The 17,776-nt window shown below is 38.8% G+C and overlaps 1 protein-coding gene across 2 annotated transcripts in view; it reads left to right on the top strand.

Moving 5' to 3' along the window:
* Nucleotides 1-17,776, top strand: part of plce1 (phospholipase C, epsilon 1) — an 80,590-nt gene that overhangs the window by 20,052 nt on the left and 42,762 nt on the right. For both annotated transcript variants that reach the window (XM_061027789.1, XM_061027790.1), the window contains exons 6-7: nt 15,118-15,296; nt 15,828-15,970. In XM_061027789.1, coding sequence (XP_060883772.1) covers nt 15,118-15,296; nt 15,828-15,970 — 322 coding nt within the window. The remainder of the gene's footprint in view (nt 1-15,117; nt 15,297-15,827; nt 15,971-17,776) is intronic.

Below are 17,776 nucleotides of genomic sequence, written 5' to 3'. Positions count from 1 at the left end.
AGAACTCCAGCACTGTTGGTGTATCTGTAGGAGTCTGCTACACAGGAGCACATGTGCATGTGCAGTTTTTTGTTGAAACACATTCCATCTGTTTGTTTACTTGGGGTGACACAAGGGTGTCAAAACTGCATGTGGGTGAGTTTTTGCCTCATGGGCCTCAGGCCCTTTCTAATCTCTGTGATATTGTGGGAAAATTTGACTGCTCTAAAAACTGGGAAATTGTTCATACAAAGATCCAGACCTGAGGTCGTTAAACTACAGGTCAGGACCGGCACACAAACAGAAAACAGTGGAAAAATTTGACCCCTTGAATGCAGTTTGCAAAGACACACACCCCTGATCATTTAAAAATAACCTGAGAAACATATAATTACATGGCACTCTGTGGGCTTTAAGCCACATGCACAACACACACTTTGTTTATTTCCTATTAGGGGAATACATAAAGTTTAAAAATGTAAACAAACACACACACACTTGAACTTCCAGTCATGGTGACTGACTCTCTAACCTTCCGTTCTTTTGACCTCTCCCAGTTTCATCACCCCCATGGGATGTCACATCCCTGCTCACAGTCCTCTGACTACACGGCTGGACACAGTTCTGCACTCCTCCTGTGATGTTAATGTGCTTCACTCTTAAGTCTCTAAGATAACCCGCAGATCCGCTGGTTTGATTAAAAAAGGCCATTTAGTAAGAAATTAAGCGTCAATCCTCCTAAATTTGGATTAAATAACAGCATGAAGCAGTTGTGGGTCCTGCTGTAATTGTTGCATCCGAAGAATAACACAATTGATGTAAAAAACAAAAAACAAAAGCCTGCCACCTCCCCTTCCTTTGCCAATACTTGTCAACACTCATATCGTCAGGTCAAACAGAGGGGATTGAGCCAAATATAAACCCTTCAGCACACAGGATGCTCTGTAATAATTTTCTCTTTTTTGTAGAAACATTGAAATGCACTGACAAAGGCACTGAAGCACAATTTCTGACAAAGAGTAAGAAATCTTAAAGTAATAACCTTGCATCAAGGTCAGCTAAGCTTGAATTACCATCTACTAACATTTGCATGTGTTTCTAAAGTGTTTAACTGAATGGAGAACTTGAAAATCACTTTGTATGCACTCACCCCTTCTTTTTCCACATAGACATGTATTATAAACGGGCTGTTATCAAATTAAAGAGCAAATCAAAACTGGTGGAGTGAACAATGAAAAGTCTGCCTTTGGTGCCATCTAGTGGCAGAGATAATAATTTATGCCGCAGAAGTAGTAGTGGTATTTCAGAATATTTTTGGTATGTGAACACCTGATTCATGTTATGCGTTTCATGAGGAGTCAGAACAGTACTGACAGCATACTAACTACTTCCTGTTGCTTTCTGGTCAGCATGCTTGTGGTTCTGGGTTGTGTTTAATGTCAGACTAGTCGTTCTTGTTAGTCATGTGTTGTAAACAGTTTCTTAATTCCCATTTCTTTACATTTATTATTTGATTGGCAAAATATTTTTTGTGGCAATTGTAATGCCTGATAATAAATGAATATGCTTCAGCTTTTTCAATGTCATGAGAAATAAACTATTAGTTTGTTAAATCAAGCAGATTAAAGCTGTCATCAAAGGTTCTTGAAAAATGTACAATTTTCCAACATTATATACGCTTAAGGATTAGTAAAATATTCAAAACTTTAATCAAGAGATTCATTATTTGCAGAGAGTAAGAGTTACTTTCATTATCAATAAAAATATAAAATCATACATGCTGAAAACCCAAGAGTACATCATAAAACAGTCAAAACAGTGAATAAAAAAAATTATGCAGGAAAGGGGCCAGAGGTTGGATTCAAACCCGGGCTGCCTGCTTGAAAGGCAATAGCCTTCTTACACTGGGCGTGCGCAATAACCACTAGCACTCATCAAGTCTTTATAATAAAAAATAAAGAAAATTTCCCTTTTTTTGGGGGGCAAAATGTACTTGACAAATGTTGTGATTGAAATTAAACATGTTCAGTACCTTTTAAGCTTATCCACCAGAGGGCAGCACTCTTTTTTAAATAAACAGGACATCTGCTGTTACACCTGTACATTATGATCTATTGAAAAGCTCAGAGCTTTAGAATGAGTCATCAGCGGTGGTCGAGGAAGATGTTGAGTAAATGCAATGTGTGCACTGTCACAGAACAAGCCAATATCACATCATACTGAATCTTTGTCTTAATTAATATTGATCGGGGGACTTTGTGCCCTCCAAAGGCAATTAATGTAACAAATGCAGTATAAAGCATGACTGTGACCCCCGGTTACTGGCTCATGACGCCGGCCCTATTAGCTGAGTATTGATCAAAGAAATGCAAAGCAAAGACGGAGCGCAGGCCAGCTGTTAGCTTTGTTCTGAAAACTGCTTTGATGTTAATAGCCATGCATGAACCGATTATTTTTCTCCTCTTCATTATGCAGATTCAATAGAGCATGCTGTATTCATTTTGGCCTGTGACTGTAGTGATTAAGTGTGTTTATATGCGTTTGCTAACAAGGCAATAATTGATTAGAAGAGACATTACCAAGGCCCCTGAGTTAAACACAGTTACATGTCTTCTAGAACGCTACAAACTCATTGTCTTACTGTGAGGATGTGTCACAGGTTTATTTTTACTGTTATATCTTTTACTCAATCCATTCTGGTTAACATATTCATCAACGTTTCATTATTGTCTTCTACTGGCAGGGTTTTCTGCTGCAAATATATCTACCGATAGTTCTTTTTTTTTTTCTTCAATAAACGGCACTTACTGGGAGCTAACCTTGAGCGAGCTGGCTTTAACAGAGAAGCTGTTACAATGGTCTTTAATTAGAGGTTGGCATAGAAACAGCCACTAAAAACAAGGATCAAGTGGCCGTACCTCAGTCTCTATTGGTTTAAAAAGCCCCACAGGTTCACCTGTCTGCATGATGAGACAAGCTGGAACACGGTTATTGTTATTCCATGATGACACCTTAAAGGTGATAATTAGACTTTATCAGGCCCAGGAGGGAGTAGCATGGAGGGGCCTTTTAAATTTTTTTTTTTTTACTGTAACCAGATTTCATTGTTTATAGCTACAATTTACAGAGACACCATGTGAGAACATGAAATATCACACACATACAGGCAAGGAACATATTGTAAATGCTAACAGTTTCTATTTCAGTGACGTCAAAGTGGACGTTGATCTTTTTCTACAGTCAAGAAATCTCATTCATTTGGTTCATATCCAGCTTTTGAATAATAGTTTGACTAGAAAATAGAAACTCAAATCCTGTTCACTAACTTTTTCCGGAGCTTTAAGTCACGTCAGCCAGTCTTCATCTTCACGTTTTCATCGAAGTATCACTGAAACTTAAAGTCATACTTCATTTTATGTAAGTGACAAATCATATGCACTTGAAGAAATACACTTAACATTGTACTTTATCTTTATAAAGACCCACCATAGTTTATTTAACTGTTTGTACTCTCATTGGTGCATTTTGAAATTACTTACATGGCACAGTTTGTATTGACTGTTTATTTTCACTGTGTAGCAGTCTGCTGCACTGTTTAATGAGGCCAATTGGGAAAAGGTTTAGCACCATTTCCGGACTTCTTACAGGAAGCAAAAGTGATCTGCTGCTTAAATAATGCAGCTGCTTTCTTTTGACAAAACAACCATTTTTAAAAAAAAATAAAATGTCTTCTTCCAAACTTGATTGATTCACACTCACAGTGGATTGTCTTTAGTGGATCACTTTTGGATCATGCAGATTGGACTCATGCAGGACTAATGTTGGTTTTAAGAAAGGGGGGCTCAATGGTCGATTTTCCGGTTCTGTGTAATAGCCCCAAATCAAAACACAGAGGCTTTATTTGAGTTGTGTTAGACATTGTTTAGACAGATTCCTAGAGGAGGATCGATTGAAATCTTGTATACCAGTGTCTCCTCCGTCGTCGTGTGTTTAAATTGTGCTCACTGATAATATCTCATGTCTTGCTGCTTGGTCGTAATGAGCCGGTTGCCTCATAACCTAATATGGGGGTACCCTGATTCTCTGTGTTCTCCTCCATGCTTCTCTACCTTTCTTTTCGTTTTTCCTTCTCTTTCTTCCTCTCTGTCTCTCCACCATGTAGCAGACTCGCTCTAATGATGTAAATCTCTCTCTCACTTTCTCACACTCCCTCTCTCTCTCTCTCTCTCTCTCTTCTGCTCTCTGTCGACTGAGCAGCCTCTCTCTCTAAGTGTACACAGACTGTGAGGGATTGGACCTGGGTGCTTTTTCTTCCTTTCTCTTCTATAAATCAGCCTTTTCTCTGCTACAGTAAGTAAACTGTTTACTACAAGTTCTTGCTATACTAAAGAGAGAGATTTCAAGCATCTTTTCATTCATTGTGGCATGTGGTCGAAGGGAATTACACTTTAAGATTCACATTTTAGCCTGGTCAGCTTTTCCAAAAGCTGCATGTAGAAAACAGGGAGAATACTCTGTCGTGTAGTGCTTTTAAAAGAATCGTTTATTTAGCTGTTTTATAATTGTGTCAGGTGTAAAAACGCAACCTGATGCTGTACACAAAAGCCAACATGACCCAGATGTTCTGTTATGTAAAATTAAATAAATGAAGATTTCTAATTTAGTGGAGGAAAGAGACCTGGATTAGCTGTGTTAAAAAAAAATCCAATATATATATATATATATATATATGTATATGTATAAAAAATGACAATAGCAACAGCATTAATATAGAAGACATATTACAGGTTAAGATAGGAAGACTCTATCCCACCTTATGTTAGTTAAACCTACACGGCTCAATGAAAACATTCATACAGAAACACCAAATCTCTCAGACTGTATTTGTCTGCATGTAGCACCAAAAAAACATTTTTTTTTAAAAGTGAAAAACATTCATCAGGCTTATCTCCGCCTGTCTGACCAGGACTGTTATGTGTACTGTTATGTAGGGAGAGTGTACTGTAATATGACATCATGAGAACTGTAAGCGGGGGAGTGTGGTGCTGCAGAGGGGTCCCACTGGGTGCTCTGGGTAATGGGTTCCAGGTTGTTTTGGCCCTTGACATGACCCCTCTTTTTTTTTTTTTTTTCCTTTGCAACTTTTCCTTTCTGTTATACTCCCTCTACTATCTGCTTGTAATTCATTTTATCATAGAGCTCATAGAGCTTTAAGCTGAATTACATATTTTGCAGATAAAGACAAACATCCTACTTCAATCGATTTCTCCGTCGTCTTAGCTGAGATGTATTACTGTGCACAATATCCTACGTCATAGAGGTCTGCATGTTGCCATCACTTTAGGGAATATTATGAAAAGATATTCCTGCATACACCAGACATAAAAGTGCATGAAGTGAATGTTTATAACATAATCTTTGCTGTTTCTTCACCTTAAGTTTGACTCACTTTTAAAGCCTTTGAAAATGTGATGTTTCTTAACTTATCCATCTGCATGTATTATCTTCTGAATTGTTGTGGTGCAGGCTGTGAGCAAAAACTGACAGCTATGACCATAAGATCAAGGCACAATAAAGCCATATGTAGTAACACTGTATATCTAGTATTAATAACCAACTTTTCAAAATAGTGACATCTTTCGAGTTTTAGCAAGGGCTTACTTGTCGTTCCCTTTCTACTCTCTTATCACTCCTGTAGTCAGGTATTTTCTGTTGTACTTTCTTTCTAGTTCTTCTCCGTAGTTTTTCTCCCTTTTCAGGCCCTGAAAAAGGTCCATGCCATGCACATAACATTCACACTTCTTCATCTTTTTGTTTTGCTGCCGGTCCTAGCTGCAGTATGTTCAATTTAAACTTCCGTGCTTGTTGCTTATAAATTGCATGTTTTCCACTGCTGTCATATTCAGTGTTGCGCATGCACGCATAAAAGTTCACACGGTTGTGCCCTAAGCTTGTTAAAGGTGTGAGGCGGAGCCCAGCTCTTGGATCTTTGGTGAAACGGCTTCTTGTGAAATTTAACAGGGGATTATGATTCAAGTCACCCTTGGCCTCGATCTCCATTCCCTCTGTTACACTCCCCTCAGTTTCTCTCTGTTTACCTTCTTTTCCCCCCCCCTGCCACATGGTCCCTTTTCTCTTCCTCCTCTCTCTCTCATCCTTCAACATCTTTTTGTCCTCTCTTTTTTCATCTTCTGTTTCTGTTGAAGCTCTCTTCCTGTTATGAACCGTCTTCATACCTTGTCGATCTTTTTATTACAGTTTCCTGTCGCTTGTCCTCATTACTACTCCTTCTCCTCCCCCTTATTTTTCTCCTCTTCCTCTCCATCTCCAGCAAATGTGAAACAGTGATTTGAGGATCCACTGATCCTTTGTGAAAGAAAAAGGGCCTAAGCCATACAGCTGGTACTTATGCATGTTTTTAGACCCACATCAATTTCATTGACCCAACTTTTTAACACCAGCAAACAGAATGTTGTATGAAAGTCTTGAATCTGTGGCCTTACCTAAAGCAACATTTTCTTAATTTAAGTTAAAAGAATTATGCACAGTTCTTAGACTAATACTTTAGGCCCCTTAGAATATGGAACCTGCCGTGTTGCACGGGTCCAGAAATGTCAGCATCATAATCCTCTGAGCCACAGAGATGTTAGTCACACAAGAGGGGTTTACTTTTTGACATTTCTGTTAAACAAACTCATCCGCGTTTGTGTGTGTGTGATAACGAAACCCCCCCCCCCCCCCCCCAATCATTTCCTTTTCCTGCTACGTATATTTCTCTTGCATTAAGGTGTGCAGGGATGACTTCTATTTGTTTGTCTTCTTTGCCTCCACGTGTCCATTGGAGTAGAATCTGCTGTAGGTCTTGTGCTTATCGTGTGTGTTGATGTACTGTAAACACCTCTTGTCTCCAGTTCCATCTTTTAATGTGGTTGACTGTGCTGCATCTCCCACAAAGACAAAGTTTCATAACACAGGCAGTGCACAACGAGGAGCTTTTCTAATGGTGGTGTTTTTTATGTGTGTGCGACTTTGACACTGTGCGGTTTGTGCTTGTCTTTTAAAGTGCTTGATTTCATATTTTGGTTGATTTATAAGTATTTATATTTAATAACCTAATTTGATTTGGATTATGATCTTAATTTGCTTTAATGTCTATGTGTATTTCATCCAATATGCACTCTTAAGTGCTTATTGAAAACAGACACTCAAGCTACAGACTCTTCTAGTCTAAGCAGCGCTCTTTCAAAGAAGGATTACTGAACTAGAAATGCATAGACCACCTAAACACAATAATTTTGAAAATGATAATAATAATAATAATAATGATAATAATGAATTCATTTACACAGCAACGTGGGTTAACAAAGTGCTTTGACCTACAGCAAATGCATAAAAACCACAACAAAATAACATCCAAACAGCAAAAGAACCCATATAACAAATATCCAACAACATCTTTAACCCAACCATCATGCGACCCACCATAACAACCATCATAAGATCATAAGAACCCAACAACACGAGCTGAGACTTAGAGGACCAGAAATTCAAATAATGTAAGAAACTAAAAGAGATCGAAATTAGAAACAATACAAAGTGTTAGAAGCAAGAAAAAACAACAGATAACAGAAATAAAAGGTCAAAGCTAAACAAGAGGTGAGAGCAATAAAAACAAGTTAAGAAATAGTAATAAAGGTAAATAATTAAAGGTCATAAGATAAAGCATTGCTAAATGATAGAATAAAAACTATTAGAGCAATTAAGGAGATAAAGGAATTGATGAAGTGACTAAAAGGAAGTTGAGGATAAAGTTAGTCAAATAAAATAAAAAAATAAGATAACATTTAGACACACAAAAAAAGACAACGGTTTTAAAAGACAGCAAGAAGGCCATATCACATAAAATCAAATCTATAAATCAAAATCTAAGTGAGTTTTAATAAGAAGAGACTTAAAAGAAGTGATGACACATGTACAGTATATTCACAAAAACGTGTTCAAATGTACAGAAAAACCAGAGCTTACGGTCAATACCTACAGCCCGCATGCATAGAAAAACACGCATGTAGTTAGTATCTAAGTATTTAAAACTGGAGAGAGGCCTTTTATGAATGATGAGCGTGTGCAGGGATAATGAGCAGAGCACTGACACAGTCCAGACTGCGGGAAAGCAAACATTACCTTGTGGAGACAGAAACAGCAGAAAAGGTCAGAGCAGAACAGGACAGAGCAGCGAGGTTGTCTCTTTTTTTTAGGTGATGCAAACCAGGTTTTGAAGTCGCTCGGATAAAGAGACTGGTGTGCCGAGTGTTAGTTTACACATAAGAAGACACACACACACACCAGTGATTGCGGAACACATTTGAAGCACCTTTTTAGATGTTGATGTCTGCCTGTTCGTCATGTTTGGGTGTGCTTAATTTTTGCCTTTTGGTTTGGTTTTCTCTGTTTAGGATGGGGGGGGGGGGTTAAGTTATTTGTGTACCAGCGCCGCTGAACATGCCGGGCTCTTTAATTTTCAAACAGTCTAATTTCTGTCGATTCAAACGTGTTAATCGTGTTCTCAAGATAGGGTGCACGTTTTCTTCCTTTCTCCCAGAAAGCTTTGTGAGGTTTTTTGAGCTCCACTCTTAACACACCGTTCAACAGGTATTTAGGGATATGGGGCTTTCTCGGATCAAATTCTTCAAAGTCATTTGCAGACGATCAAGAATGAGCCAAGCAGTGAGGTTTATCGAGTTCATTTTATTTGTTTATTTTGATTTGAACTATGGCAACACAATAAATGATAAAAATAAAAAGAGCAGGACACAAGAACATTTTCTAGTAAAAGATTAAGCAAAATGATTCTACTTGCATTTATCTACACTGGTATGAACATCTATTTAGCCTTTTTATCCTTTATGTTAAATGTCTCTCATAGTTAAACCAGCTTAATGGGGTGATTTTCTGATATTACCTGTAAGCAATTGAGAATATAATTTTGCTAAAAAAGAAAAAAAAATGTCTCCGTTTGAAGGACAATTCATCAATCAATCCATCCGTTATCTATACGGCTTATCCCGTCAGTGGTCACAGGAGGAGAAGGAGCCTAACCCAGCTGGGGGGGTACACCCTGGACTGATGCCAGTCAATCACAGGGCTGATAGAAATAGTCTGACAATTAGGCAAACTCACATGTTCACCTACAGGCAATTTTAGAATCTCCAACTTCCCTAGCAGGCATGTCTTTAGACTGTCCGCTGGGGAATCAAACCAAGAACCTTTTTGCTGTGAGGCCACAGCGGTAACACTGCACCAGCGTGCGGCTCCCAAGTGAATAAAAAATGATCATAGAATTAGATCAACATTTGGAAGCGTTTTTAATGCACTATATGCACCAACGTTACGTGATTTAAGTGTTAACGATTATCAATACAAGATTTATTTTGTGGAATAAGATTTCTGCAAATATAAAATTGCACATGAGTAAAAGCCAAATCCTGTTTGTTTTCCATCTCTCTCTGAACCCTTTTTATTTGTGCTGTATAATTCATTACTTAATACTATTTTAGTTTAATGTATCGTGACATTTGATTTATTCCAGCAAGGAAGTTTTATCTCAGTCTTACATTGATCATCTTATTGAGTATTCTGGATGAATAACTTTGGAGCAAAGCACACTGATGTATGCACAAAAATCAACTTTCACAGTAAAGCAAGGGTTAAGTCTGACGTCTCTGCAATGACCTCTGCTCAGAGACCACAGACCAGAATAACAGAGTTCTTTTAACAGTGACCCCCCGGTGACCTGGGCTAACCTCGACCCTCCATGATGCTTCTAAAAGTAGAACTCCGTTGAAGCGATGTGTTTCAGTCCTTGCATTTTGGCTTCGTGGGAGAGAATGTCGTGGGTGGCAGTGATTTGTCAAATCCCACGTGAGTTTCTGGTGTTTATTTGCGTTTAATCCTTACCAAGTAAAACTTTTTTGGTCCTTTGTGTGTTGCCATAGTCGGAAGCAGGCTGCATTGTATAGACACACACATCCACACGCGCACATACACACACACACCATTGCAACATTTCACAGACAGCTGGGCAACTATGTATCGTGAGACGCTGGCCTTTAAATTCTGGAGAATATTCCGCTTAATTGAACAGCAGTGTGTATGTGAATGATACACAGAGTGTTAGTATGCAGAGATGGTGTCAGTGTAGGAGAGAGTGTGTGTGTGTGTCTGTGGGCCGCAGATATCAAAGGAGAGGGGTCGAGGAGTTTGGAGGTTGGATTTCAGGGAACCAGCTTCAGCATCTCCAGTGTCCTACAAACATACTGTATGCGTCTTTTGTGAAATGCATAACAGCATGAGTCACAGTGTGTTTGCATGTCTGGATTTTAGTGTGTGTGTGTGTGTGTGTGTGTGTCTGTGTGTCTGTGTGTCTGTTTGTGTGTGTGTTTTGGATCTGTGCATTCCAGCTCAGAGTTCAGTAGATCTGCACCATGCCCTGCAATGCTACGTGCTAATCCCTTCCCAGAATGGCTGTTGCCAGGCAGAGAAATTACCCACCGGGGTAATGGGACTCAAAGGAAACTCATTTAGAACTGTTGATGACATAGACTGATAGTCAGTCATATGCAATTCATAGCTTGCATATGATTGATTTTTTTTTAATTTAATTTAATTTTTTGTATTTAATTTTTTTTATGATTGGTGTGTATCTTTATAAGTATTTAAAATGATTTTAGTTTATGAGCTTTGTATCCCGTGTGACATGTTTGTGTTGGAAAAAAAAATCCCCAAACTCCTCAGGAACCAGCGGACTAAGACTAAGAAAAAGCCGAAGACTTGTAACACTTTGTTTGAAGAAGAAAAATGGCAGCAAAACATTTGCAGCCTTCAGAAATAGTCATACTCAGATAAACTTCTGTCCCCCGCGGGTATTACGCTCATCTAAGATAAGATAAGATATTCCTTTATTCATCCCACAACGGAGAAAAATCTGGGTAATAACTTGGGATTGTCTTTGTTTTAACATTCTGTTGAATGCTGTCGAAAATGTTGGTATCACACAGCCAAACGTCATAAAAAAATGACCTCCAAATCCTTAATCCCAAACTAAAACGACGTTAAAGGCCATGGCACTGGTCAAGGAAAGCCTTGATTCAGTTGGCTGAAAAAAATATAATGAGTAACAACCCACATGTAGGAACAGCCTTTTAACTGCATGTTTCAAACTATCACTGCTGGACACGCTTAACATGTGTCCAGCAGTGAGGAAAGAAGAACGAGTTGGTTTGTGAAACAGAAATTAAAGCATCTTCATGGAACAATTGTGTTGGCACATAGGGAGCACACATTAGTGCAATGGGAAAAAAAATATAAAAAACATTGAAATGTGATCACGTAGCTAGTTGATATAACAAACTTTATAATGCTTACTTACACATTCATTGCGGAAAAATCTCTTAGAGAGGTATTTCTGCTTACCATGTTGAGTAAGTGACCCCATGTTTAGCTCTGTTTATGGCCTCTAACAACTAAAGATATTAAGCTGCAAAAAAGTACATTATGTTCATCATCTAGTGTCTTACAATGTCTGTCTGCTTCTGGTGCTGAGCAGGTTGTGTAGCTGGAAACGAGTATAGTGAAGTACAACAAACAAACCAAATAAGATTCACATTCTGAATGTCTTGAAATGATTAAGATACAATTCTCACTCTGAAGGAAATCCTTTTTGATTTTGTACTTTACTGTGGAATATGGACATTGTGCTCTGCATAAAATTGTAAATTTGTAGTACTGCACCACAAATATTAGTGAAAGAGTGACTGGTAAACCGAGGAGATATTGTATGGGAAGTTACTGTAATAATCAGTGCAGCTGCCTCAAGCAGTTCTGACTTACCTCCACTGGGCTTAAGCTATTAGCTGTTCCTGCACACACACACACACACACACACACACACACACACACACACACACACACACACACACACACACACACACACACACACACACACACACACACACACACACCAGTTGTTTTGAAACTAACTAGAAAGAAGTGGACTAATGTTGTGATTGAGCTAAAATAAAGTAATTGCCCCCATGCCTGATGTGCTTGATGCTATTTAACTCATAGGAGTTATATTTTATCTGAATGCTTGCTAGACTACTTAACATTCACAATTTTCTATCTTAAACAAAATGAAATATATATATATATATATATATATATATATATATATATATAATTTTTTTTTATTTCACTGGTGTTTAAACAAGTACTTAGCTTGCTGGCTGGCTCCCCCATTCAGTACCCTGACTCACTTAATCCCTTGTGTCTTTGATTTGTGTTTTTAATTTCCTACCCAACAGCAGTACATTTCCTCTCTGTCCTTAATGGGTTGTCTTGGGACATCTGTGAAACCTGAGAATCAGAGGTATCAGATGCTCAGAGACAAACTTTCTCCTCTTACACGAAACCTCAGAAACATCTCCACTCTTTTATCTTTGTAGATATTTAAGATCATTCGTTTTTGATGAACATTTATATCTAAAGTATATAAAGAGATGCTACTGTGCTGAATTCTTGTGATCGAAGAGTTTTTATCTGTACCTCCATATGTGTGCCTGAAATTTGAAGGTGTGTGTGTGTGTGTGTGTGTGTGTGTGTGTGTGTGTGTGTGTGTGTGTGTGTGTGTGTGTGTGTGTGTGTGTGTGTGTGTGTGTGTGTGTGTGTGTGTGTGTGTGTGTGTGTGTGTGTGTGTGTGTGTGTGTGTGTGTGTGTGTGTGTGTGTGTGTGTGTGTGTGTGTGTGTGTGTGTGTGTGTGTGTGTGAAGACAGCTGCTGTGTGTCCATCAAAAGCAGCACCACATTCCCTGCTTTGAAGTCACTGTCACACACTTAAGCAAACATCTTTACACACAGCTTTTTCTGCCTCATTGGTCACCTCTTTTAGACTTTTCATCAGAATGTTGAGGAACAATCAGCATTGTTTGTAATCTCTAAAGAGTCTTGATCTTTTTAACAAAAAAAAGTCTAATTTGGTAAAAACACCAGCCTTTTTAGTCATCATTGACTATTTGTTCAGGTGTTCAGCTTGGTTGTTACTTGTTTTCAACAGAAGTCATGATGCCTTGAAACAGCAGAAAATGTCAACTATAACTGGTTTAAGTTGTCAGTGTTTCTCAGTTAGCTCTTTTTGAGCTCCATTCACAAAACAATACAATACAGGACATGATACAATAACTAAAATATCAAGATACAACAATTCTGTGATAATTGATATACGGTATTGCAAGGCAATCATATAATGATACATCACGATATCTGATTAGCTGAAGAATACAAAAGGCCCCTTAAAAGGTAAAGTCCAGGGTTGATTTTTTTTATTTATTAGACTTTGATGTCACTTTCCCCTCTTGTCATGCCTCATCCATTAACTTATTTCACCTCTGTGTGACATCATCCCGCTGCTTCTTCTTTTATCTGTTTGTTGGCTTTTTCATTTACAATTTTTACTTCCATCCAAATTCCATGTTTTGAAATATTTGAGCAGCATTAAAGTGCATAGAAACTTCTTTTCAAATGATTTGTGTGGGTATTATTTATTTATAGCATCAGAAAAAAAAACTTTAATTAAAGGATTATCTTTCCAGCTTAGTATTGAGTAACAAATAGAGGAATGAGTGATACAGTATGTATGACACAGTCAAGTCACATTATTTTACTGTTACCTTTGTTTTTGAGAGGAAAAAAACCCACTGTGAATATAAACACACTTTGTGTCTCTACAGTGGACATGAGGAGGAGAAATTATGAGTCAATGTGAGTGAATGTTCTAGATAAAGAAGAGGGGGGGTAAATATCAGAGGCGCTATTAGCCTGCACTCAGTCACTGTTTATTAACTGTCATGAAGGCGTCCAAAGTGTCAGCTTTTAGTAATAATTTTTTTTTTGCTGGAATGCAGGTCAATCCAATGTGTCTGACATTATCACTCAAAGAGAAGGAGCGTGTGCATGTTTGTGTGTTCATTTTTGTGTCTCACCCTTTCTCTGCTCGACTTTCTCTCGCTCTCTGAATGTGCTGCCTGGTATGTCTCCTTTCCCCCCCGGGATGGACTCCGATCTGACAACAGCGAGGCCTACACCCCGCTCAGGAAACCCGTCCCACTGAGACAACTAGCTGGCCATGCACTCTGTGCGTTTATGCCATGTTACTGCCAACCAGCTCTTAATACAAACAAGACATTTATTGGTGAAAGGGCACACTGATTCACATGCATTTAATTCAAACTTTGCAGCGCAGACTTCAGGATCGACAGCTTCTAACTACCTCCTTCCTGGCACTGTAAAGGACAAATGTGCAATGTATTTTATTTATTGTCAACAGTATTGATTTTGTCCTATTCTGCAAAATTCTCAACCAAGCTTAAAAGCATTAGTGCCCACTTACGGTGCCGCAAAATGTTTCCGTAATGGCTTTTCTCTGAAATTCCTGCCAGAGCAGCTCAGAGCAGGTTCACCCAAGGACGCTGGTGTAGTCGATCGTTTTTGAGAAGTATTTACTTTTACATGAGACCCATTTCCAAGAAGAAGAATGTGACAGAAAGAGGAGGAGGCTTTTCTTTAAGGTCAAAACATAAAACTCTTTTGTGACGTCTCTTCCTTCTCTCCAGCACGTTATTATTATTCTCCTTCTCTATAAAGATAGATAGAGAGTATCTCTCTGTCTCACTCTGATGCTTTCTGTCTTGATCCCTTTACCATCTTCCTGTCTGTTATGTTCCTCGGTGGTGGTTTTCTATAGTCATTCTTTCTTGTCAAACTTTATATTCTGGTCCGTCAGAAGGAAATTGCCTCCTATAATAACCACAGTAGAGGAGCCAATGACCTCTGATTCAAAAGCTATAAAACAATATGAATGCTGGATGAAAACCAGCACCGGATGAAGAATTTAACCAGAAAGCTTTGTGTCAGTAATTCTGTGAAAGAATAATGGGAGGATGAGAGACTATAGTTGGCTTTAGTCCTTTATACTGCAGTCACTGTGTAAACTCTATAACTGTAACTCTGAAAGTGAAACCTTGGAATCTCTAAGAGTTTAAGTAAAGTCTGTAAATAAGTGATCCTTTGTTGATGACTTCCTCAACAGGTAACCCACTATGTGCTGGACAGAGAGGAACCAAACCTGATCCATCCTGCCAAAAAGCTCCTGCAGCCTCACCCTGTATGTGTGTGTCTCGGAGAGTCATCGCACACTTGCAACGCCAATCAAGCCAGACTAGATCGGAACCTCTGCACCGATGCCCGGAGGTCTCCTTACCCTCTGAGGTTTGTAGCATTTCAAGTGTTATGTCTTTTATTTAATCATGTTCATTACAGCACCATTTTTGTGAGATAACAAATCAAAAGAGTAAAGAAGGGATTCATTTTCATTCAAGCTAAAGGATAAAGTTAAAGCATATTTATTCACACTAGACTCCTCTAATCATCAAGATAAGAATTCATTCTCTGAACTTTACCATACTGCATGTATGGTAAAGTGTACTTACATCACACTAAATACAAATACTATATGTAAACACTAATGTTAAATGATATTTAATGATCAGAGTAGAGTCACAGGTTAACTTTTGTTGAAGGGTTGGTTTTCACCAACTCTCTGCATTATATCGCCACCATTTTTCCAATTACTCATTTTTTTGTAATGATACTGGACCATAAATCATTCACTTCTCTTGCAGTGTTGCATTTTGTTATTTGTTCTTAGAGTTTCAATCAAGTGTTTATGATTTAAAAAAAAAAAAGAATTGAATGCACACGTAACACTTGTTTTTTTTTCTTTTTGTTATGAATTTCCAGGCTTTATCGTGCTTGTAACCAGAGGACATCAGTGTGTTCCCTGCTGACAGGATCTCTACTGGAGGCCACAGCCGCTCTCGGTGCCCGTTCCACTCTAACTTACCCGATGCCACAAGGCCCCAACGGCCACGCCGTGCTGAAAGGTAGGTGCTCTACTGCAGTGTGGACATGTTTTGTTTGTCTGAAGCTTTGAGTTTTTTAAAAAGCTTGTATTCTTGTGAACATTGTATTCAGTGCCTCGTTGTGAAACAAAAATAGCAGCACAAATCAAACTGTGGGGCGCTGGTGGCGCAGTGGTGCGAGCACCCCATGTATGGAGGCCTCCAGGCGGGCGGCCCAGGCTCAATCCCACCTGAGCCTGGGCTCAATCCCCCCCCCCCCCAAAAAAAAAAACCCAATTTACATATACTGTATATCTAAAGTGCTACATATGCTTCTAAATAGAGGAATATTTGATTTGATTGCAAGTAAAACACAGACTTCGGCAGACAGACTGTATCTGTTTGATTCTAATAAAAGGTTCTCACTATTCCCCTGGGATTTTACGGCTTCACTGTCCTCTCTCCCTCCTTTTCCCACATGGTTTCTTATCCGCAGCGGGTTTTGGGTCAGAAGAAGCACGTCTGTAGATGATCTCAGCAGTTGCCCTTCTCCTTTTACTTTCCTTTTTTTTATTTCCACCGCTGTCCTTGTACAATCTTTTGACTCTTTTTCACTCCACTCCATTCTCCTTTTAAGACCTACACACAGATAATGCTAAAGTGGCGTAAGGCACTGACAACAAAGGGTTCACATGGCAATGAAACACACTCAAACACACATTCACCGGGTTATGTCTTAACATCTGAAAAGAGGTCAAACGCACTTCAATCATGGCTGCCCTCCTTTTGTGTAAGCTAAGCAGTGTTAGCCTGATATCTGAATTTACTTGGGTGTTTTATACATAATATGCATGCACATGTCCACAGCTTATTTTTCCATGCAGTAAGAAAAACTTTAAATGTTTTACAACTATTTTTTAAGAAATTAGAGAGTGAGTGTAACCTCTCGTGTGCTCTCTGTATGACTTCATTATCCAACCAGTCAGGCAGTCGTTCATTCGCTCAGCTGGTAACTGTCTGTCCACCTTCTCCACAATGATGTTACGTATGACTTCAATGTAAGCTGATCCTGACATTCATTTCCACAGGCAGTGGGCCAGGGGACAGGCTGTCTCTGGCAAGATCAAAGAGACAGACACACACACACACACGCACACACACACACACACATGCACACACACACACACACACACACACACACACACACACACTCAACTATTTGCAGACAATCAAACTATATTTCTCTATTTGTTTCTCTCTGTCTTTTCAGTTCAGGCAAGTCATAGTTTTTGAAACTAAAATTTTTTTTATGACTTGCTTAAGAGGCAAAAAAAAAAAGTCTAACACACGTAGAGCAAATATCTTTAACATGACACCTTGTTCTGTCCTAATGGGTGTTGCAGGAAACAGAATAGAGCCAGACACGCGCACACATAGCAGCTTAGAAGTCTTGGCAGGACTTGGGTTTCATAGTCACACAAACACACACACTCTGACTCAAACACATACACGAACACGAGAGACTCCCTGTCTAACCCTCTCTGTCTCTCTAACCTAGTGCCAAAACTACCCAGATATTACACAAGAGCATTAATAACTTAGACCCCCACCCCAATCATTTCTTGTCTTTTTAAGAAGTGCTCTGTTTCCCCTCATCCTATCACCTCTGCCTTCCACGCTCACTTAAACCACAAGTTTGTGTTTGACTGATTTGACATTAAGTGTACCAGATTAAGTGTCATTTCTCTACAAATGACATCAGAGACGTACACTGTAGTTTCAGCTGTTTGTAAAGTTTGGTCCGCTTGTTAGTCCAAAACAAAGAAATGTAGTCCTGATTAAAAGGAA

The sequence above is a fragment of the Labrus mixtus genome, chromosome 21, assembly GCF_963584025.1.
Source record: "Labrus mixtus chromosome 21, fLabMix1.1, whole genome shotgun sequence".
NCBI classification, from domain to species: domain Eukaryota; kingdom Metazoa; phylum Chordata; class Actinopteri; order Labriformes; family Labridae; genus Labrus; species Labrus mixtus.
This window is presented reverse-complemented; position numbering and strand designations above follow the sequence as displayed.